We start from the raw sequence: 22,499 nt of genomic DNA on the forward strand, positions 1-22,499 counted from the left end.
CAGTTTCCCTCTGGAGGAGGAAGGTGAAGGGGCCCCCTTTGCAGAACTTTCTTACAGATGGGGGCTGATGGGTAGGGAATAGAAAGGCTGCAAAACAGGCAAGCAGATTCCAAAGGCTCCACTTCAAATGTTCATTGCAGCATTCATCCTCAGAGCTTCGGTAAATGTTGATCCAGCACATTCCAGGCCCTGAGTACCTTTTGCTGCTGCTGATTAATCATTTGCCTTCCCTGTGATGTGTAATTTGGGGATAGGAAGCAAGTCAGGGCTGGCCGCAATATATTGTGAATCTCAGCTCGAGGGGACTCTCCCCACCCCCTTTTTGGATTCGCTGCCCATCCATACATTTTGATTTGCGTACACAATCTGCACCATGAACTCGCCGGCAGCTTCAAGATACTGCTGGCTGCTTCTCTTTTTCTTTCCCTCTGCAGCAAAAGGTAAGCTTGGGGGGAGGGCATGAAATCTGAAAAGTATTTCACTGAGGTGAGTCCTGGTTAACTTATTTGCTAGTTGCGATTCTCAAGCTCAAAGGAGGGAAGCTGTGAAAAGGAGCCCCTTCTCAGTCCCATTTATGTACGATTTATTGGCATGGCAACTATCAACCAATGGACCCTGAGGGGCAGCTCTTTGTGACTCAGATCCAGGCTCCCGGATCCCAGAGCCTTGCCTGCAAATTTCCCTGAGCACCTGTTGTTTTCCACATGTTTGTGGGAAATATGAAATTAAGTAGCACGGAAAGTATTTAAACATGACTTAGCTTTCCTAGCTACCAAATGGTCAGTGGAAAGCTGATTATTGCCCCCCCTCCGCAACCCCATCCTTGGATCTGCTATGGACTTTTTGCAGAATTAAGGATCCCAAATTGAAATGGGTTATGAAATGTAACTATAACCTAGGTTTCTAAAGGTAAAGGTAAAGGGACCCCTGACCATTAGGTCCAGTCGTGACTGACTCTGGGGTTGCGGCGCTCATCTCGCGTTATTGGCTGAGGGAGCTGGCGTACAGCTTCCAGGTCATGTGGTCAGAATGACAAAGCAGCTTCTGGCAAACCAGAGCAGCGCACGGAAACGCCGTTTACCTTCCCGCTGTAGCGGTAGCTATTTATCTATTTGCACTTTGACGTGCGAAAGCTGCTAGGTTGGCAGAAGCTGGGACTGAGCAACGGGAGCTTACCCCGTCACAGGGATTCGAACCGCCAACTTTCTGATCAGCAAGCCCTAGGCTCTGTGGTTTAACCCACAGCGCCAGCTGCGCTATGAGCGTTCAGATGGCGTGTTATATAAAACAACAATCATTTTAATAACACAACGTATTGGACCATCCTAGTGTTTGGCAAGGAGGATCTTTAAACCCTACAATTTATGGTGGCTTAAATTGGAGAGGATCCGTATTAAAATGATTCTGATGTGGCACACCTCAGCCAAAATTAAACATATTTTTAAAGCTATTAGGAACAGGGGGATTGAAAATGATCAACTCTAACTGGATTGGGCTGGTGTCCATTAGTATCTAAGACAGGCATCCCCAAACTTCAGCCCTCCAGATGTTGTTGGGTTTTTTTTTTTAAAAAAAGCAATTTATTAAATTTTCCAAATAAACACAATAAACACATTAAACAAAAATAAACAAAACAAAACATTCAAAAACAAATACATCACACACAAATTTTTCTTTTTAACAATTATTCCCATATCTCTAATTCCCAATGCTCTGCCGAGCTTTGACTTCCCTCCCTCCCCTCATTTGGTTTTGGACTACAATTCATGGGAGTTGTAGGCCAAAACATCTGGAAGGCCGCAGTTTGGGGATGCCTGGTCTAAGAGCATCTTCCTGCAGACATGGTCATACTGGTCATACTGGTATCTCAGCAATGATTGTTATCTCGTCTATTTAAAATAGGGGTGGGGAACCTGTGGCTCTCCAGAGCCTGCTTGACTACAATTCCCATCTTTCCTGACCACTGGTCCTGTTAGCTAGGGATCCTGGGAGTTGTAGGCCAAAACATCTGGAGGGCCGCAGTTTGGAGATGCCTGATCTAGCTGGTCCTTTTTCTGCCAGCCAGCATGACTTTCTCCTACCTCTGTGTCCAGCTGCTCATGGCATGAGAAGGAATTGCAGTGCTCAGTGCAGTGCGCATGATAAGAGCTTGATATTCTGTCCTTGGGGTGATGTGGGACCAAGTCACCTTGCCTTAGCAAAATGGGTTTGTGAGGTTGGTGGGAGAGCTCAGCCGGTCAGTATTCTTGGGGTCCAGCACCTCCAACCAATTCAGCCCTCCCTTCTCACATGGACCAGCTGAGTCTCAGCATCTTATTTAAAAGTGTTCAAGTGCCCTCCCAGTGAGAGAGCAGGGAGAGCAGGATCCATACTGGGGTCAGAATCTAAGGGGAACAAAAATTGTGAAAGGATTGAAAAGCGGAAAATTAGATGGGTGGTATCGTGTAACAGTTAGAGGAATGGGGAGACAGCAGGAAACGAAGAGGGAAGTGTGGTGGATAGGCTGTGACAGAGTGGGAGTGGGGTGAGGAGTAATAATGGATGTTATTTTTTGACTGATTAAGATGGTCCAAAACTGGATTGACCTATGGAACTGGCTGAATCGTCTGGGAGACTCCGAGTCCGGGGGGGGGGGCTGAATTAGATCTATAAATGTTATTAGGATAGAAGAAGTAATGTTTGAATTTATGGATAATTTTTGGGAATAAATTTTAGGCTAAGGGGTGAAATAGACGATAGATGGTTGGGGAAATAATTTTTGATTTGGAATAATTGATGAATTATAGGTTAAGGATAGTTGATGTTTATAGATTAGGAACAATTGAGAGATAATGAAAACAAATGTGTTAAAATGATTTAAGATATAACATGAAAATGGCTTAAGCTGGATTTAAAAATTGACCCAGTGAGGGGGGAATTGAGGAAGTCTACAATGTCAAGTAAAAATGAAAGATTGTTGTAATTGACATATTTTTCTTTTTTCTTTTTGATTTTGTGATTTTTTTGTATTTTGTATTGTTTAAAAATGAATAAATAATTTTTTTGGGGGGGGGGAAATAAAAGTGTTCAAGTGACTTCAGTGTAGGACTCTTTTATAGAGAACCTGGAGGCACCATCTTTCAAGACAGGAATCCTGTACCAGTACCGCTATTCATTGGGGGGCCAGCTAAGATATCTGTCAAGGCCATCTTTGCAAAGAAGCAAGCTGCAGGCTGAAGCTCTGGTTGATGTGCATCCATTGTGGAGAAATCTCAACGATGCCGGGGAGCACCTTCTCCAAGTCCAAGTTGGTGACGTCCTCATCTTACAAGGGGTTTAAAACTATTGAGGGGGAAAACACTGGTTTTCCATTACTAACCAACGCCAGAGATTTCTTTAAGCATGTTCAGATTGTATGTTTCTTCCTGCTACCGCTGGGCTTCTATTCCGCAATAGAACTGACATTGCTCACTTGAAATGTTCACCTAGTCTGAACAATAACTCAGGTTGATGTGGAAATGATCAGCCTCGACCAACATCCCTCCCCATTCCCTGCCAACACTATCTGCACAGACATCGAGCTAAAGAATGTTGCTTATTATTTTATATACTGCAAGCACATAGTGGGATATGGGATTCTTTGCCAGAAGGGGAGCTCAGGTCCACTAATTTAGATGGCTTTTAAAAGGGATTGGACAAATAATCATAGCTGCCAAGTACCCCGTTTTCCCCGGGAAACCCCCGTTTTTACTTACCTTTTCCCGGTGGTCCCCCGTATCACTTCGTCTCCAGTTTTTGTCTGTTATTTTCTCCTGCTGGCGGCCATTTTTTTCTGATTTGCCCTTCTATGGGCACAAAAAATGGCTGCCGCCGGCTTCAAAAATTGCATCTACGCATGACCGGAAGTGCGTAGACACGACCATTTTGGGTGCCCATAGATGGGCGGGCCGACACCGGAAGTTGCGTCAACGCACTTCCGGTCATGCGTAGAAGCTACTTTTGAAGCCGGCGGTGGCCATTTTTGGTGCCCATAGAAGGGCAAAGCGACATCAGAAGTTACGTCGACGCAACTTCCGGTGTCACACGGCTGCCGGTCCCGGATTCTGCAGTCCGGGACTTGGAAGGTAAGCAAATAATTAGCATTGTTTTTAAAAGGGGGAGTAGAGAAATGCAGATCTTTTCCCTCAGGCTAGCTCTGGATATATAGAACAACCGAAAGATACTGTCTTGGAGACCTGTCTTGTTTATAGACACTTAGCACCACTGCTTCCAGCTGGGAGAAGAGAGGGACGTCACGGTGTGGTGCATTTGCAATGAACTTGTGGGATGGGAAAACGAGGTCCCCTTCAGACCTCCTGGCCCAAAGGTGTTGGCCATTAGCAGCTGTAACTATGAAGGACTGGGGAGGTGGGCAAAAGTCTTAATTTTCTTCTGCTCATTTTGGGAACTTAGATCCATGGCCTACAACTCCATCACGACCCGGAACGAAGTAAGAGTCAGACCGGTAACAACGATCAACCTGCCCAAGTTTCACTGAACACTACAGAACTGGAGCAGCCCGTTTTCCTGCATTGGAAAAATGGGAAGGTATGTTAATATGAGGCAGACCTTTTGAGGTAAAGGCTTGCTCACTTTTCTCCCCAGTTTCAGCTTCATGCAAGGTAGCCAGCATCGTCAACAAGGATATTTATACTTTTTATTGTCGTCATTAGAAAGCAAGTAGTGGCGGACAATTGTCAACGTTTGCCTGAGGTGAGAGGACGCTCCCTTCAGAAACCACAGGCACAGCTTTCTATGGGCTACTGGCAGTGCCCAAGTAGTATCAGGTAGTACGCCAGGTGGTATTAATACCACTAATAATGCACTTGTGCAAGCCGAGGAGGAGATGGAAGTGACTGTACTACCCAACCTGCTTCAGCCAGATATATTTCTCAATAAATATAGGATAGAACTAATATTGCATAAGAACACAACGGAAGCCTGTGCTTTCGTATTCCGGTGTACATTTTAAGATGTTCCAGTTCTTAAATAACTTATTATCTATTTGTCTACCTTTTCTGAATCTTACCAAATTTATGTGCTTCAGGGTACAGTGTCCAATACCTATGCACAATGTAATAATGTTGCTTGTTGAGACTCATGGAGTTGGAAGGCACCTCAAACATAATTTAAACCAACCCTCTGCCAATGCCAGGTGCGGAGGCGAAGCAAGCTTTTTATTTATTTATTTCCCGCCCATCTGGCTGGGTTTCCCCAGCCACTCTGGGCGCCTCCGAACCAAATATTAAAAAAACACAGTACAAACATTAAAAACTTCCCTAAACAGGGCTGCCTTCAGATGTCTCTTGTAAAAGGGTAATAAAATATAACTTGAAATGTAAACCTATTTTTTCTTTTCCATAAAAAGAAAATTAAAAGTATAGGATAGGGCTAATGGTGACTACAATACACTGATATTGACCAGAGGCTTGTAAATGATGGCGCTCTTTTAACGCTGTAAATTAAGTTAATAGAACATCTCAGCTTCGCCCTTACTGCACATACAACTAAAATGTTCAGCAGCGTGAACAACACTTCCTGGAAGAGATGCAGCTGGCTAGACCTGCTTTTGCAGATATTGAATAATTGGCCCTTTCGCCAGGCTCATTATAGATGTATTGGCTTCACAGTCCTGTATCCTGTATCCTTGGCTAGACAACCACCATCCTGATGGGAAGGAGAGAGAAACCAGATTATGAGGTTTGAAGCCAACGAAACACATGAAACCATGAGATGCACAAGGCCATGATGTCTTTTTCAAATGACACAGGTTCACATTAAACCAACCACACTATGGGGTGGTTCACACTTGCATTTAATGAAACTAGAGCTGAGCCAAAAATGGCCAGACTGCATTTTTCTAAAAACATTTGAGACTTTCTCTCTGTGTGTCTCTCTCACACACCCTCATTCACACCCACAACACAGAAAAAGAATGGTACTCTGCAGAATTTTCTTCAAACACTTTCTACCATTTTCTTTTGGGGGTGGTCACTAACTTACCTTCACCATGCCTTGGAATGATACTAGGTTCAGGGAGTTCAAAATGGTGACTAAGTTGCCACTGCTGAAACTTGAAGCAGGAAGCATCGGGGAATAGATGGGGGAGGGAGTTGTTCTACTGCCACTGCAAGAAGAAAACCTCCCTGTTGAGAAACCACTGGAGAATTTCTCCTCACCCTGGAGAAATTTGGTGGTGTACTTAGCCCACCCACCAAATTCCCCTACTCACAAATGGGGCGCAGAATTTAGAGAGGCCGCTTCCACACAGCTCTGACTTAAATGCTTGATAATTAACAGCTGAAATGTGTGGACTGAGTTTGCTGGGAAAGCGTTTTGTTTTGAGGAGGTGCATAAGTTCTATCGGTGGTGTTGGACCTGGGACGGCCTGTTCACCTCTGAGAGTCACAATTCATCCTTCTGTTGTCTGAAAAGATGTCTGGGATACTCCAAAGGTTCCTGTCATTGCTTTGAGTTTTCCTACCATTCTTATGGGTGCCAAAAAAAGCAGCACCAGTAGATTTTCCTACCTCATGCTGCTGTTACTCATTATCAAACTGCTGATAGCCCACGAGGAAGAGAAATGATGTCCACATACACCATTTAGTTCATGCACCTCTTTCTGCTGTCCTTGGTCACTTTTCCCCCTCAGGATTCCCTCCCCTCATGGCCTTGCTTTCACTTTGCAGATTGAAGGCATCTATGAAGACAAAGCTGGAAGCCCCTTAACTTTGGAACTGAAGAGAGGCCTGGTTAGCCTTCTCCAGTTTCAGACCCAACCTGGGACAGTGACTGAGGTAAAACAAGGCTCTTTCTTTCTTTCTTTCTTTCTTTCTTTCTTTCTTTCTTTCTTTCTTTCTTTCTTTCTTTCCTTTCTTTCCACTGCAGCAGCGAATATCCTTGTACTCTTATACAGCTGTAATCAGATTTGGAACACCTAGCACCTTTTTATGTCTTCTAAAAAGTGCTCTCACCCACCACAAAATAAGGCCAACGATTAAGGAAGCGCCGTGGGAGTTTATTTCATAGTGCCCTCAACTTTATAATTGGCCAGTTCTGATCATGTAGCCAACTCCACTTTTTACGTTTGCAAAAAAATCAAACACCAAGTGCTTTCAGCATCAATAAAGAGCGTTTGTGCATCTTGTGTAGGAATCGTGGAATTTGGAAAACATCCTCCTTGCCCTTTTGCAATGGTGGATGGAAGCTGGAGGGCCATAGACCCCCCCCCCAATGTTACAGATGAGTCAACCCACCAGAATCCCATTTATTGCATCATCTGGATGGAGTCTGCAGCATATTCAGAAAACAGCTGATCCAGCCCAGTACATGTGATGCTCAGTCAACGCCATCACTGGAATAGTAAAAAAAGGCATTTGAACCAAACAGGACTAATGTAGCAAAAACTATTCTACTCCTAATTTTCCCATTTATCTTGTTTAGGATGACATTTCTGGGAGCTGCCCAGTGACCTACACAGTCTCCAAGGATTCTGTTCTGAAGACAAAAGACCTACATGGCTGCAAAAGAACAAAGTTTGGATTCAGCTCTGTTAACAAGGCAAGTCAATTCATTTCATTTCATTCCATTTGATAATTGCCTCTCTATCCATTTTCCAGCTTTCTCTAACCACTTTCAAAATACCAGTTTATCCTGCGCCCAAAAATTAGTGGGTTTTGATTTCAAAGTCCACATAGAACTACTTTTCCTAGGCTGATTCACTCTGCAATATTCGATGAATGCCATACATAGACTGCACATTAACTTCTTCCCCCCCCCCCACGTTTGACATTTTATTATGTTTTATATGTGTTGGAAGCCACCCAGAGTGGCTGGGGCAACTCAGCCAGATGGGCGGGGTATAAATATTATTATTATTATTATTATTTGCACTGAGACAGCAACATTATTTTCCCATAGGCAACCACTTAATGGGATCTGACTTCTCTTTGGAGGAAAACCATTGGAGGCTAATGACACTTTATAATATTTACTAGCAACTGGTTGATTGGCTGGTCTAGATAAAGCTAACTTTATATGGAGCAGGATTGCTCTTCCAGGCAACCCTAAGAGGTGGAGCCATGGTCTAGTGAGGAAATATTCATCTTCTTTTTACAGATGTTTGGAGTCCTGTGGCAACCTGTAAGTAAAAGTCTTTATTCTGTGGAAGGGCAGGTCCTCAAGTCGGCATTGTCCGAAGAAAGCCATATAATCTCTCTAAACCTGAAGTCTTCCGTTGGAGTCAATATCACCTCCAGGTTGGTTCTGCGCTGCTACATTTAGATGGCCCGGCACACTGGGGGGGGGGGCGGCGAATGGTCCTGTGGAAAACAGTCCTGTGGAATCTTTATTTCATTGGAGTTGTGGCCAGAGTTTCAGGATAAACATATAAGCCCCAAACAAGTGGCAACAACCTCGTATTAATGGCTGTTGTTGAGGGCCTCCTCACCATTTCTCAAATGTCTTCATCTATTTATATCCCATGTTTCCTTCAAGGATCTTAAGGTGAGCACACACAGATTCCCTCCCTGTTTTATCCTCACAAACTTGTGAGGGAGATGAGGCTGGGAGACTGATTGTCCCAAGATCGCCCAATGTTATTCAAGGCTGAGTGGGATTTCAACCCTACTCTTTCAGGTCCTGGTCCAGCACCCTAACAGCACTGTCTCCCCGCTTTGCACAACCTGAAAAGAAACCAAGGAGTTCACCTGAATTCATATCTGTTTCATTCAACCACAGTAGACCACTATGTGTCTGGTGGAGCTGCTAGGAGGTCAAGGGAGTGTGGCCAATGAGAGTTAATGGGGACATGGCCAAGTTGTTCTGGTTTTCTCCTATTGCAAGGATGCTGTGGACACTTGAGTGTTGCATTTTTACCAATACTTTGCACCTTGATTCAGAAGGGGTCCCCGCTGTCATAATTTCAAATGTGAGTCCATGCCACACAGTGAGTTATGTTTGTGATATTTAAAGATGGAGGCCCTTATCAACAAGTGTCTTTTCACTCCCCAGGCAACATCTTGAACTTGTGACTCAAGTGCCTGGATCAAAAGAGTTACCTGGGAAAAGTCTTCAGGAAGCCCTGGCGGCTGTGCTGAGAAAACCACAACCCATTAACATAGCAAGTGACCCTGTCAAGAGGACCAACACCCAGTACCCAACTGTGAGTGGAACAAAAAACTATGGCTTATGTCTAGATCAGGCATCCCCAAGCTTCAGCCCTCCAGATGTTTTGGACTACAATTCCCATCATCCCTGACCACTGGTCCTGTTAGCTAGGGATCATGGGAGTTGTAGGCCAAAACATCTGGAGGGCCGCAGTTTGGGGATGCCTGGTCTAGATTTACCAATTTTCTATTTAAATTTCAGAGTAGAGGACTCCCAATCAGGAATTATTTAGAGCGTCGAGACCTCATCCCTTGGTTTCTTGTTTCACAAGGTGTGAAAATAGCACATAGCTTGTGGAGACTGCTTGTCAGGAAGGACTTCTGCAAATTTCCATTTTTGGAATATATATCAGCATGCACTGCTGATATACATTGTTATGAAGAAGGATGTTTGCGTGTTTCAATTTCTCTCTCTCTCTCTCCTCTCCCCTTTAGCTCAAAACCTACTTGAAAACACTGGCTAAAAAGAGACGCAGAATAGACCTCTCTGAGGCATCAACCACTTGGCATTTTTGCAAAGTTGTCCAGATGTTGCGCGATGCCAAGAAGAAAGACATCCTGCTGTTGTTGAAGAAAGCACCAGAAGAGATGGTGTAAGGAAAGAGACAGCAGGGCAAATGAAGAATTGCTCTTTCTTAAGACCCTGGAAATTGTGCATTTATTTTAAAAATGAATTTTTTACTCAGAACCTTCTAAAGGGATGACTCAGGGTGGTCTCCACCAGTTAAAATCAGAAGAACTGTTTGCTGAGCACCTTTCCTGATTTGTTTGCACACAGTTTGTGGGGAGCTTCAAGGACACCTGCTATTTGTTGAGCATTTGTTCTGATCTGTTTGCAGGAGGAATGTTGCGGTACATTTCTCTAGCCAAGCAATGGGTACAAAAAAAATGCATTTTTATTAGGGTAAAGTAAGTGAATATAGTAACGAAAGTAATATACAATTGCATTATATTAGAGAAAATGGATTTGAAAAAAATATTGTTGGGCAAATCTGCATGCAAAAACATGTATGTTAGGAGACATTTGAATGAAAGTGATTATGAATTTTCTGGGCTTTTTAATTTAAAAAACAAACAAACCAACAACAACAAACTGATGTGAAAATATGGAGAATGGAACTGAAGAATGAGAAACTGAGTAAAACAAAAATTGACAGATTTGCCCATCCCTTGCTGTCACAGTGTGTGGCGCCCATATTTAAATTTGGGTCACCTGATGTCAGATGCCCATCTAATTTATATACCGCATCTATAATTTGCCTCTGTCTTGTTAATCCTGGGTGCTCTGCAGGTCTCTTCCTTTTCTTCCAGGACACCTGATCTTTTCTCTCCACACCTTCCCACCTCTTAGGTCCTTCTATGTTGAAGCGGCAGTGGCTGCCCATTCTACAGCTTCCTTGATGGCGCTGTCCGAATTTCTCAGTTTCGGGAGCAAAAAGAACGCCGCCCTGCTGGAGAAGTTTTTCTACGCTGCAGCCTTCTCCCCTCGCCCTTCAAAGGAGCTCTTGCGTCTGGTGGTGGTATGTAGAAGGCACTGCGGCTTATTTCTCTGTGCATTTTCTTGAGCTTTACTTCACCCCTTTTATTTATGAATGGATGTCCCTGTGACATAGGATGAACAGAGATTTAGATCTGGGCGTAGTTTGACCTACCCCACAGGGCTTTTGTGAAATTAAATGGGGCAAACTACTTTTTTTCTTTTTCTTTTTGCTGCTCTGAGGAAGGATGGAATTTGAAAATGTGAAATGCATGAATGTATCGTTCTGGAAACCTAGAATTCACTCTAGTGATTTTCTTGTGCTTTTTTCACACACCTGTGCACTGTACTCGAGTGCTCAGCTCATGACGACTCTCAGGTGAATGTTTAAGCTGGCTCCATTGAAACAAGTGAGGTTTGAGTCAATATCCATTGGTAGGAAATATTGACAGTGATTCATCAGTGCAGGTTAACACTCAAGCTAGGCGTTGGGGCATCTCTGTTCTGGAAGCTGAATACAAGACTCTCTATCTGGCCCATAGGACTTTCCCCAGACCACACACCCTCTCCCTAAGCCACACCCCTCACACATCCTGCTTTGCACCCCCCTTAAGTGATTTTTGCCTAGCTGAAAGGCATCCTTGAACTTAGATAAGGACTCTCGCTTGTCTGGATGGATGTGTGTGTGTAGAAACTGGTGTACAAAAGAAAACAATTATATTCGTTGCCCTACCTACTTTTGCTTCCGGCCTTGCCAACCAAAATTTCTCATGCACATGTGAAAAATCTGCATGAAAGTCCATATTCACGTAGGTATTTTTGAACACGTTTTCTCACAAAATATGCATCTCAAGCCATATTCCGATACTTTTTTTAAAAAAAGACGGCAGCTCAAAAGGCTTGTACAGTCTCAAGGAGGGCTGTGTTTTGATCCTCCCAGTACTCCCAGAGGTGTGGATCAGGTCATTCCCGATTGGAATTTGAAAAAACAAATAAATCAAATCAAATTTCTCAGGCATCTCTATGACCTGTCTTCATTCCTCTTCCAGGATAAGCTGAATGGGAAGAAACTAGAAGCAGCCACCTGGGAAACGGGGAATATTGTAATCGGCAGCCTGATTGGCAAGCTGTGCCAAATGAAACTGTGTGGTCTTCAAGTGAGTTGACGCCCGTTCAATGCCTTGTTCTACTCCCTCCCACCCACACCTAGGAAAACTCAGATTGCGGATGATGTCGATTTAGCGCCCACCTCCCTTTTTCTTGTGTCTCCCGTGCCAAACAAACAGGAAGTAAGACTTGAAGTAGACTCCATCGTGCAAAGGCTTAAGAACACCAAGAAGGACTCTGAGAGGGTGATTTATCTGTTGTCCCTGAAAAGTGCTATGCTCCCAGAATCCATCCCCATCTTCCTACATTATGCAGAAGAGGGCTCTGCCACGGTCTCAGCCACAGCGCTGAACGCACTACAGAGGTACTCTGCACAGCACATCTCGAACACGGTATGGCACAGTCTCCGTTACTGAAAGAGCATTTCCCAAGAATATATCTTTTTCCCTATGTAAGCTTTAATCAGTGAAACATTCTAGGTCCTCTTGTGCCATGAAGGGCTGGGTTTATAATTTGTCCACTGCCTGATATCCAGCAGAAAATTATTTCACCAACCCTCTACGGTTTTTGGAGGTTCCTCCACATCTGCTTGAAAGGTCATATTCCTTCTTTTCCATCTCTCCCTACTGGTGGGACCTGGAGATATTCTGAGGCTGGACTTTGAGAGAATCAAGGGTCACTTCCATACCATACATTGAGAGCACTTTTATAATACTTTAGCAGTCCTAGGAACTATAGTTTGTTATGGCTAGGAGACCCCTTAAAGGGGCCCCTGTCCAGTCGTGTCAGACTCTGGGGTTGCGGCGCTCATCTCGCTCTATAGGCCGAGGGAGCCGGCGTTTGTCCACAGACAGCTTCTGGGTCATGTGGCCAGCATGACAAAGCTGCTTCTGGCGAAGCAGAGCAGCGCACAGAAACACCGTTTACCTTCCCACCGGAGCTGTCCCTATTTATCTACTTGCACTTTGACGTGCTTTTGAACTGCTAGGTGGGCAGGAGCTGGGACCGAGCAACGGGAGCTCACCCCGTTGCAGGGATTCGAACCGCCGACCTTCTGATCAGCAAGCCCTAGACTCTGTGGTTTAACCCACAGCGCCACCTGGGTCCCTTAGGAGACCCCTTACAGGGCTACATTTCCCATGATTCTATGGGTGAAGCCATGACTGTTAAAGTGCTATAAGAATGCTCTCAATGTATAGGTGTGGAGGTGACCACAATGGGTATAAATATATCACCCTGTCAAAAAAAGAGCATATGGTATAATCCTCCTGTGACTGTACCACTTCACAAGGCAATTAAGGGATTGTATGATTGAGAGCATGGGGGAGACCCCTACACTTAGAAAACTAGCATGTCAGGGATAAAATTGTAGGTTGGAAAGGTATTTGGTTTCATGAATGGCCTCTGTACAAACCTAGTTGCTGAATGTCATGCTAAAAACAAACAGACTGTGTTTAATTTCTGCGTTGCCAGGTTAAAATGGCAATGAAACGCATATTCTATGAAGTGCAGAGACACTATCCAAAAATTTCAAGGCTGGCTGCTGCAGAAATCCTGTTGAACAATGATCCCTCGCCAGAGGACTTCACCAATATCCTGTTGGCCACCAGAGAACTTGAACCAGAAATGTCAAGATTTCTGCTGTCAAAAATCCAAAGCTTTGTACACTCCGGTTATCATCCAACCAGGTAAAAATATCCTTGTATGATAATATACAATTTGGTCCTGGGGAAGAGATCAGAACAACCCCACTTTCAAACTGGCTTTTAGGAACATGACAGACATAGGCATTCACAGGGTGTGAGGCAAGGGGGAGCAGTCCCACCCACCCCCAATGAATTATAATCCCCCCAGATTCTCAGCTTTCATTTTTAGGAAAGTGTAAGGGTAGGATCCAATGTAGCACTAAGTGAATGTTTCTGACAGTGAAAGGATTTCTGCTTCTCCTCCTCTTCTTTCCCAGTGTACCTCATAAATATATTTTAGGGGTTCCCCTAACACTCTGGAGCAACTTGGGAGAGTGTGGGCGCATGCACGAGAGGAAGTCCTGTTGCGCAAGCGGAAATCCTTGTGCTGACAGGATGCGGTCGTTTCTGGCATTTGTAGCACCTGAACTACAAGGCAAAATATACTAGCACTGTTCTTTCTTTCTTTTTCTTAAGTGAAAATTAACCTCTCTGCCACCCCCCACCCCCAACGTTGTGGGTGTCCATAGTCACAGATTTTCTACATTATTCTAGGGAATGCACTCCTCCTCCTCTGCATTTACCATATATTTCACAAATGAATTTAACCTCTTCCAAAATGGCAGCCAGGTTCCCCAGAATGAGTTTACTCTCCTTTGCAGATATAGCCCATATCACACACCCCTTCCTGGTTTTGTTTTGTTTCCCCCACAGGAAGGTTGCTAAAGAGGTTCTGAATGACCCACAAATAAATAATTACTACTTCCTCTCCTCTGAAGCTGGCAGCTCCATCTCCTTCTCAGGACCACTGACAGGTGATTTTTCCCCCTCATGCACTAGGCGGCCATATTCTCCTGCATATTCTGGGGTGCCACTGAAGGAGATCAAGGGGCCAGACCACATGTTCAAGCAGATACTTCCCATGTTGCCACGCTTTTATTAAAACCTTTGGAAAGCTGTTTGCTCCTCTTCATGCAATATCTCTTGTGAGGCTATGTGTCTCTTTCTCGGATCTTCCTTTCAGCCACCAATGACACTCTCTCTACCATTGGGCTGGATCTCCTGTTCTCAGACATTGGCATCCTGAGGAAGAGCACCACCAGTTTCAATATCCTAAACCATGGCTACCAACTCCAAGCAGCTCAGGTATGGCGCTTCCTATAGCTGGTCCAATTGTGGACTCGTCTACATTAGCAAAGAAAAAAACGTTTTATATGCGTTATGACACTGCGACACCAGGTGGCGCTGTGAAGTCTCATCTTTCGCCAACGTGGCTTCCCGCTTTGAGGTTTACAACGCGTTTTCCTGAAATGCTTTTTTACATGTCTAGATCCAGCCTGTATTTCATTGTTCTGTTGTTGCTCGAGACGGTTCTGAATATTTGTTAGGTCTCACCCTTGCCTTATGGGCAATGTGTAATTGTCGTCCAAACGTACCTTTTAATTTCCAACAGATTCCCCCCCCTCTCCCAATTTTTCTTAGCCTTATTCGTCAATTCATACAAAAAGATGCGACCCAATTTGCTTAGGCAGTGGCCCCCACTCCAAAGGAGGAGATGTTTCACTGGTCAATAATGCTCTGGAAACCAAGGCAGGTGCTTGGCATTTCCTCACACCAGCCCAAATCCTGAAGATAGCTGCTGAGTGATAATTGTCTCAATGTCATAGTAGGAGACCTGCTTTAGGTCGAGGGGTTGAGGCCTTGCTGTGTGGTGTATAGAAACATCTTGACTCTTTTCCTCCCTTTATTTAGGAAAAGGGAGCTCTCTTGTTGGGAACTAGGGTGGGGTAGGGAGTACACATCCTTTAAATATCTGAAAGACCAACTCTTTCCCCAAGATAAGCAGGGGGGGGACCCTCTTGGTGGTTCCACCACCCTTAGAGGTTCAGGTGGGATGGTCCAGGAGAGGGTATTCTCTGTGTTAACCCCTAAATTGTGGAACTGCTTCCCCATGGAGGCACACATGGCAACTTAACCATACAGACTTTGGGGGATGCTGAAGATGCTCCAGGCCTTTACTCTAGCCTTTGACACCTGAGATGTGTATTTTCAGGGCCCGTCCTTTTTCATGTGTGAGATTGTATGCCCTGAAACCTTAGGGTGAAGGGTAAGTAATAAATCAAAATAACAGTAGCAGCAGTGGTAATAATAATAATAACTACTACTACTACTACATAGAAAGAGGAGTATGTTCTGAAGTGGTGGTCTAGTGCTGCAGAAAAAGGAGTAATCCCGAACATCACACAGACTTTCCCATCTCATGTATCCTAGGTGGCCATAGAAGCAAAAGGATTTGAGGGCATCCTGGGAGGCAGCGCAGCCGACGGAGAAGACGAATTCATGGCCGGCATGTCTGCTGCTCTGCTTGATGTCCAGTTACGGCCAATCACTTTCTTTGAAGGATACACAGATCTGATGTCGAAGTTCTTCTCGAGCTCAGGAGAACCCACAAATGTGGTCAAAGGGAACATATTGCTGATGGACCATCTACAGGTATCAGCCCCTGCTTTCCCGTTGTACACTGATGCATAGAAGGAATTGTCATGGTGGGACCAGCATTCCCCCCCCCACACACTGCATTTGTTTAAGCCAGGCATCCCCAAACTGTGGCCCTCCAGATGTTTTGGCCTACAACTCCCGTGATCCCTAGCTAAGAGGACCAGTGGTCAGGGATGATGGGAATTGTAGTCCAAAACATCTGGAGGGCCGAAGTTTGGGGATGCCTGGTTTAAGCCATGTTGGAACCAAAGCTCCAAGAACAGGTCCTCTCAAGACAGTTGATGCATTCAGGTAGAACACCAAACATTCAGATATTATCCTAAGGACACCCACCTTTCAACTGACAACACTGTGAATCTGCATTAACTTTCTAGTAACCCATGTGCATCAAGAGTACTACTTATGGGAAGAAATGAAGAGCTGCTCCCATGAGAACATCACATTGCTTCTTGTGCCACCACCTTTGGAGGCTAGCTTGGTGAGCTACAGGAAGCTATTTAGTGGGGCTCCTTGATCAAGGGCTCTTAAACCAATCTTTGACCATTTGCCATCTTGGCTGGGGCTGATGGACGCTGCAGCCCAACCCTTGCTGGAGAGCACCACATTTAAATCCCTGATTTAGAGAAAGATAGGCTAGGAATGTGATTGCAATTATTACTATTTTGAAGCAATGAGCACCGATTGTCCCCTGCAGACTAGCTATTGGGGGGGGGGCAAGAACACCTGTACAGACAAGATGTACCTTACTCACTAGTAAGCCCCATTGAAGTTAGTGGGGTTTACTTTTGAGTAGATACACGTATGACTGCCCTGTTAATAACATTTGTAGGCCCATGATAAGCGCTTGAACAATCCAGTAAGTGAATGTTACTGTGCTGCATAGGCAATCCCACTTCAGTCTGGTTTGCAAACTGTGATCACTCTCCGAGGAGGACTTGGGTTAGATGTTTCAGCTGACATCAATGTGAATTTGTGGGAGCAGGAGTTCAAAACAGGCGTCGAAACAAGGTACGTGTGAGTAAGAAGTGGATTCATCTCCTGTGTGTTGGACCCTTATCCAATACTCTGTCAAACACTAGAAAATTGTACTGTTATCCCAACTCAATAAAGCCCATAAAATGACTATTTGATTGTACAGCATTTGCTCTCTGCATTTCCATCTCCTCATGCAAATTGCTGGACATTCTTTCTATGCTAGGACAAAGGTACAATGCGGAGTCTGCATTGCCCCTTATATCAATCATGCTAAACATGCACTGTTTCAGGCCCATCCCAGTTTACTTTCATGTCCAAAATGGCACCTCTGGTCTTCAAGCCATTGACCCAAAGCAGCCAGATGTGTGTGTCCTTTGTTTTCTGGGGCCGAGCAATTGCGTCAATGCTACTCAAGAGTCAGAGCACTTCAGATGATGACTCTTTTGCTAAGTAGCAGACATCAACTGTTACTTTGGGGGGGGGGAAACACACCTGAAATAACTGATCAGAGATGGCAGGACTTCGTGCAAATGAAGGTTAAAACCAGCTTTCCACTGCCAACAATAGTTAGCCAACTTCCTTGAAAAGCAGTGCTCATTTTCCCTCTCCAATTACAGGGGCGCACTGACCATTGATTTCCAAGCAGAACTGGATGCACCATTTTTTCAAGCCACTGTCAAAACCCAAACAGAAGTCGAAATGGCCACAAACTTCAACACAGCTGGAAGAGTTTCTGCCATGCCCGTGCTCATGTGTCTGCAGCTTACAGAAGAAGAAGTCGCTTACAGGTGAGTTGTAGAGCTCAAGCACCTTCCATAGCGATGGAATCTAAACCAAGGATAATGTCAAACATTCTCCAGTTTTACAAACACCTAACTTTCTCCCGAATCACAATGGCTTCTCCATAAGGGGCACTGGAGCAGGTGCTGTTCTTGACTCCCACACAACTATAGCCCTGTCCAAGAACACTCAACGACCTCAACATTAAGGAATCACTTGCATGGATAACCACCACCATCACAGGTCAAATACAGAGAAAAGTTCAACTCAACATATCACGCTTTTTGTGCTAACCATTATTCAGAGTCCACCTCACAGTCTGAGCTTCCAAACATATAACACGTCAACCACAGTTTGGAGCGAGGGACCCTTTTCAATCCAAAGGCTGCATTCCCTTTGGATTACCCTTGAGAGCCACATGGCCAGTGGTGCGTGGGGCCAGAGCAGTTAATGTTGATTAAGGCAACTTTCTACACACATAAGAGGCATTGTCAGGGTTCAAGGGGGCATTCCAACCAGGCCAAAACACTCAAGGGGGAAGTGTTGCTGGTGAGAATCCAGAGAAGTCTGGGGGGGGGGGAGCACATCTAGCCCTCAGCCTGTGGTTCCCCATCCCTGATTTATAAAGTATGAGATGGCTCAGTTGGGCACAGTAGTCCTCCATGTTGGCCATCATTGCTGTTGGTTAATATTGCCTAGATCAGGCATCTCCAAACTGCGGCCCTCCAGATGTTTTGGCCTACAACTCCCATGATCCCTAGCTAAGAGGACCAGAGGTCAGGGATGATGGGAATTGTAGTCCAAAACATCTGGAGGGCCGCAGTTTGGGCATGCCTGGCCTAGATTGTGTTGGTCACCATTACTGCTGGTTAATACTGGAGTCTCTGCCAAACCGCTGGCCAAAGGCATACCTAGGGTCCCTTGCCCCCCCAAGTAAGGATCTGTATCAGCGTCCCCTCTCTGCCCCCCAAATCACTTTACTGTGCTGCAAGGAGGACAGGAAGCTCCTCCCACATTGCATCTTGCTGTGAATGCAGTGTCGTGTCGCCACACACATATATGTCATATCCTCCATAGGCATTTTTTCAGCCCCCCCCTTCCGGGCCTGCACCTGTCCTGAACCCCTGGCCTACCTGGTAGCAAGTCAGTATGTCAAGTCCAAAGGTCATAGTCCAGGGGGTCAATCCACACAAGCAGAGTCCAAAGGTCCGGAAAGACAGCCCAAGTAAGCCAGGTCTGAAGTGCAGCAGTCAGGATACAATCCAGACTCAACCCTGGAGGACCAGGAGCATCCAAGCCGTGGCCCAACCAACGTGGGCAGTTGCGCAGGCACAGCACCTCGGCTCTGCTTCCCTTTTGTACTTTGCCTGCTGATTGCAACATCTGGGCTTGACGAGGCAGGTGACACTCACCTGCTCTAAGCCTACTCCAGCTGAGGAATCACACCCATCCTCCCAGAGCTAGCGAGCCTCACCTGGCCACCTAGGGAGCTGGGCTGGGGCCCTTTCCTGCCTCAGCGTCCAGGAGTGTCCCTCCTGCTGCTCCCTACACCTCAGAGCCTGCTGTGTTCATGGGGACAGGGGCCCCTCTGATGACAATCCTGCTGCTCTCGTTCCTGTGCACAGCCCCCCATCCCCTGGTCAGCCTCCATCACCCTGTGAGTACTTCTATCCCCATCTGCTGCTTGCCCTGGTGTACCCCAGTCCCGGCTACACCCCTTGCCGGGATCCTCTTCCTCCCTCCCATCGTCCTGCCAGTTCATGACAGTGGGGACCAGTTTCACCAACCCCTCTGTCCCTGGCTACTGCAGCGCTTTGGGTTCAGCTACGCCAGGAGCTTAGCTGCCACTTGGGCTTTGTAAAAATGCAGAAACAACAGGGACGAGGAAAGCTGGGATAGCCTCTCCTTTTAGAGAGCCAAATATTTATCAACAACAAGCGATAATGAGTTCCGTACCCACCGTTTGAGCTGAAGCTGGTTCTCTTAAATCCACCATCTAGGAAGGTCGCCGGGAGGTTAATGGAAGCCTTGGGCAATGGCAGACTAAGGAGCTTTAAGAGGTGCTGCCCAAAAACAAAGAATGCGGGCTTATCTTTTAAGTGTTATGGCAATAAATCCCTTCGTTAGAACCATAACTACCGCATCTTGTGCCAAGATTGATTTCCCACCAGACATAACATCACTGCTCTCTTGTGCTCTCGCCGATAAATCTTTCATGGCTGCCTCTTGACATAAATAGGCCCAGAGCAGGATTCGGGTGCTGTGTATGACATCTAGCACAGATGCACTTGGCAGTGTTTCCAGGCTTCATCCAAGCTTGTGAGACAGAGCCTTTGCTTGTGTAGAAGAGAAAGGCCTTTGGCATATCCGCCCAGTTCGGGGACATGAGACAAACTTCACCCGCAGGTTTGGAATTGGCACTAGGGAGACCTCAGAACTATGTCATGTCTTCCACCTCTTCCATGGAGGTCATATGCTCTCAGGTTTTCATATTGTAGAACTTATTTGTAGAACTTCCCCAAGGGACAAACCTTCAGTCTCTTTGCCTGACATGCTCCTACAAAAGGCAAAGTGCAGCTAGGTTCCAATCCTATAGTATAGACACTAATGGCAAGCTCATTCTCCAGTTGTGGGTCTTTGGGCAGAGAAGGTAAATGCGATGCCATCTGCATTGAGAGGAGAGCTTTGCTAATTCACGTTTTCTAAAACAATACAGAATCTGAAACACAGCATTCCATACAAAAAGAAAAAACTTCAGTGCATTTCGCAAGACACTTCTCCAGCCAAGTAATATGCACAAAAGTGTGTATAAAAATATTAGGGAAAATAACATTTACAAGTGCCTTGCCAATATGTGTGTGAAAGGCAAAATTGCAGACAAATGTGGGTACATATTGAAAAAGAGAAATTTGCACTGATGAATTTTCAGGAGGAGTTTTTGCAAAATTGTAGAAATATGTAGATCAGAATCTGGGAAAATGAGAACCTAAAAGGAACCAAAATAGAGACACTCCTAGCCCTATCCTGGAGTAGCCAAAACAGCATCATTCATGCACAAGAGAGGAAAATCAGCAGGCTTGGAGGAACTCCAAAAGTTTGCAGAAATACAACACATATTTAGTGTACAAACTTAAAGGGGGGGTCATAAACTGTTCAATAAGGAATGAGCATGCTCAGTAGGCATGGAATATTAACTGGGAGGATAGAATGCAAGGGGAGATGAAAATGGAATGGAATATCCTGGTAGAGGGCATGCACCTCTTGGAACATGTGCTTTCTAGGCACTGGGGCAGTGGAAGTGTCTATGACCCCTTAGTTGGTTGGCTAGGATCCTGAACAAGAGCACATTTTGTTGCAGGTCCCACATGTTGTAAATTACTGAGAGTTCTTGAGTTTTTTCAAAGATTCTACTTTCCCCAGTATATACCAGTTTGCAGAGGAGGAAGGGAAACTGGGAAGGCTGTGTGTGTGTGTGTGTGTGTGTGTGTGTGTGTGTGTGTGTGTGTGTGTGTGTGTGTAACCTGTCTAAAGGCTTATTGAGGCTGCATTAACCATCTGAGGTGGAAAAAGTACATTTTTAAGAATCCCTCCAAAAACTATTTTGTAAAGATGTTAAGAACCTTCTTTTTTTTTTTTTTACATACAATGAATGTCTCCCAAAGCAAGTCTTCCGGGAGCGTATAACGTGAAAATGGTTTACCTGAATATGTTTTCCTCAGTACCAGTTGGTTTAGAAGATAATATTGTGGAAAGGTGGTATTTTCAGGCCATGGGCACATATCTAAAGTTAGTTAGTTGCAAGGATGTCTTGTCCTAGAGAAATGTGGGGTTTTTTTGTATGTCTGTACATGCACTCATTGCAGTCGCAGAACTTGAAGCCATCCTACAAGATGCTAAATGCTAGGTCAGATTGATTTCATTGTTTGTTGGTTGTGGTTTTATTTCCTCACAGAGAAATCTTCTCCGTCTCAGAATCCTCTGCAAACCACAGCACTACTGTCCGCAAAGGGAGATGGACCACCATCCCTGGGCGTGAGCTTCCCTTTCACAGAGCCAACTCTGAAATGTGCAGGATCCTGCTTGCAGAGACAATGGAACAATAAAAAGCAACATCCATATGTCGTCACTTTGTCCTTGCTGCTCCCCCCCCCCACTCGCATCTTATACCTAGGCCAAAGTTTAAAGTGCACAAATTCCTGATCCCTTTTTTTCCACTTACATTTTTATTCCGACAGAAGTTTTGGATGGACCAAAACAGTACATCACAGACAACCAGGTCACAAATCCCCCACATTTCCAATCTCACCGAAAGCTGTTTTGTGCTGTATTGAGTTGCTAAGGCAAACGCGAGAGTCAAGAAAGGAACTCTCGCCAACATTTTTGATCATTTCACACAGCTTCTTTCATATCAGCCCCTTTACATGGGATAGCTCGTGTGCTAACCCTGCTAGCCCATTCTTTGAAATGTTCCCCTTTGTTCTTTTCCAGCCTCTGCTGCAGGGCATTGGGGGAGAAGAGATTGTTCTTTGCTGTTTGCTATCGGATCACCTTTCCGCAACAACTGCTGGTCCTCTGCTTTTGCCGCGGAATAAAAGGGGCTGAATCTGTAGCTAAAGGGGAAGTACCCCTGCACCAGAGGAGGGGATGAGCTTTCAGATAATCTTGGGGACAATTCCGAGGTTTGCAGAAGTATAAACAAAAATTAATTAAGGAAGGAGAGAAAATCTCAATTTGTTAATGCTGTTCGCACTGGAAAGTCACCTCCCTGTTAGAGCCCTATTTAATTGCTAA

General features: G+C 45.1%; 1 protein-coding gene across 1 annotated transcript; it reads left to right on the top strand.

Annotated features, from left to right (window-relative positions):
- Positions 1-53: 53 nt before the first annotated feature.
- Positions 54-21,830, top strand: LOC118096639 (microsomal triglyceride transfer protein). Its single transcript, XM_088670238.1, has 18 exons — positions 54-440; positions 3,099-3,286; positions 4,432-4,566; positions 6,708-6,815; positions 7,462-7,578; positions 8,137-8,276; positions 9,031-9,181; positions 9,621-9,778; positions 10,537-10,705; positions 11,712-11,819; positions 11,949-12,161; positions 13,243-13,457; positions 14,169-14,269; positions 14,479-14,600; positions 15,726-15,947; positions 16,837-16,961; positions 17,546-17,716; positions 21,661-21,830. Exons 1-18 carry the CDS (start codon positions 374-376, stop codon positions 21,809-21,811), a joined length of 2,661 nt encoding a protein of 886 aa, XP_088526364.1. The 5' UTR covers positions 54-373; the 3' UTR covers positions 21,812-21,830.
- The last annotated feature ends 669 nt before the right edge of the window (positions 21,831-22,499 follow it).

The sequence above is a fragment of the Zootoca vivipara genome, chromosome 5, assembly GCF_965207765.1.
Source record: "Zootoca vivipara chromosome 5, rZooViv2.hap1.1, whole genome shotgun sequence".
NCBI lineage: Eukaryota > Metazoa > Chordata > Lepidosauria > Squamata > Lacertidae > Zootoca > Zootoca vivipara.

Excerpts from the sequence above, each read along its gene's own strand:
- LOC118096639 (XM_088670238.1), top strand. The coding sequence starts at position 374 with ATGAACTCGCCGGCAGCTTCAAGATACTGCTGGCTGCTTCTCTTTTTC. Across the intron at positions 3,287-4,431 it reads AGCACCTTCTCCAAGTCCAA|ATCCATGGCCTACAACTCCA; the intron begins GTTGGTGACGTC and ends TTGGGAACTTAG. Across the intron at positions 4,567-6,707 it reads TGCATTGGAAAAATGGGAAG|ATTGAAGGCATCTATGAAGA; the intron begins GTATGTTAATAT and ends TTCACTTTGCAG.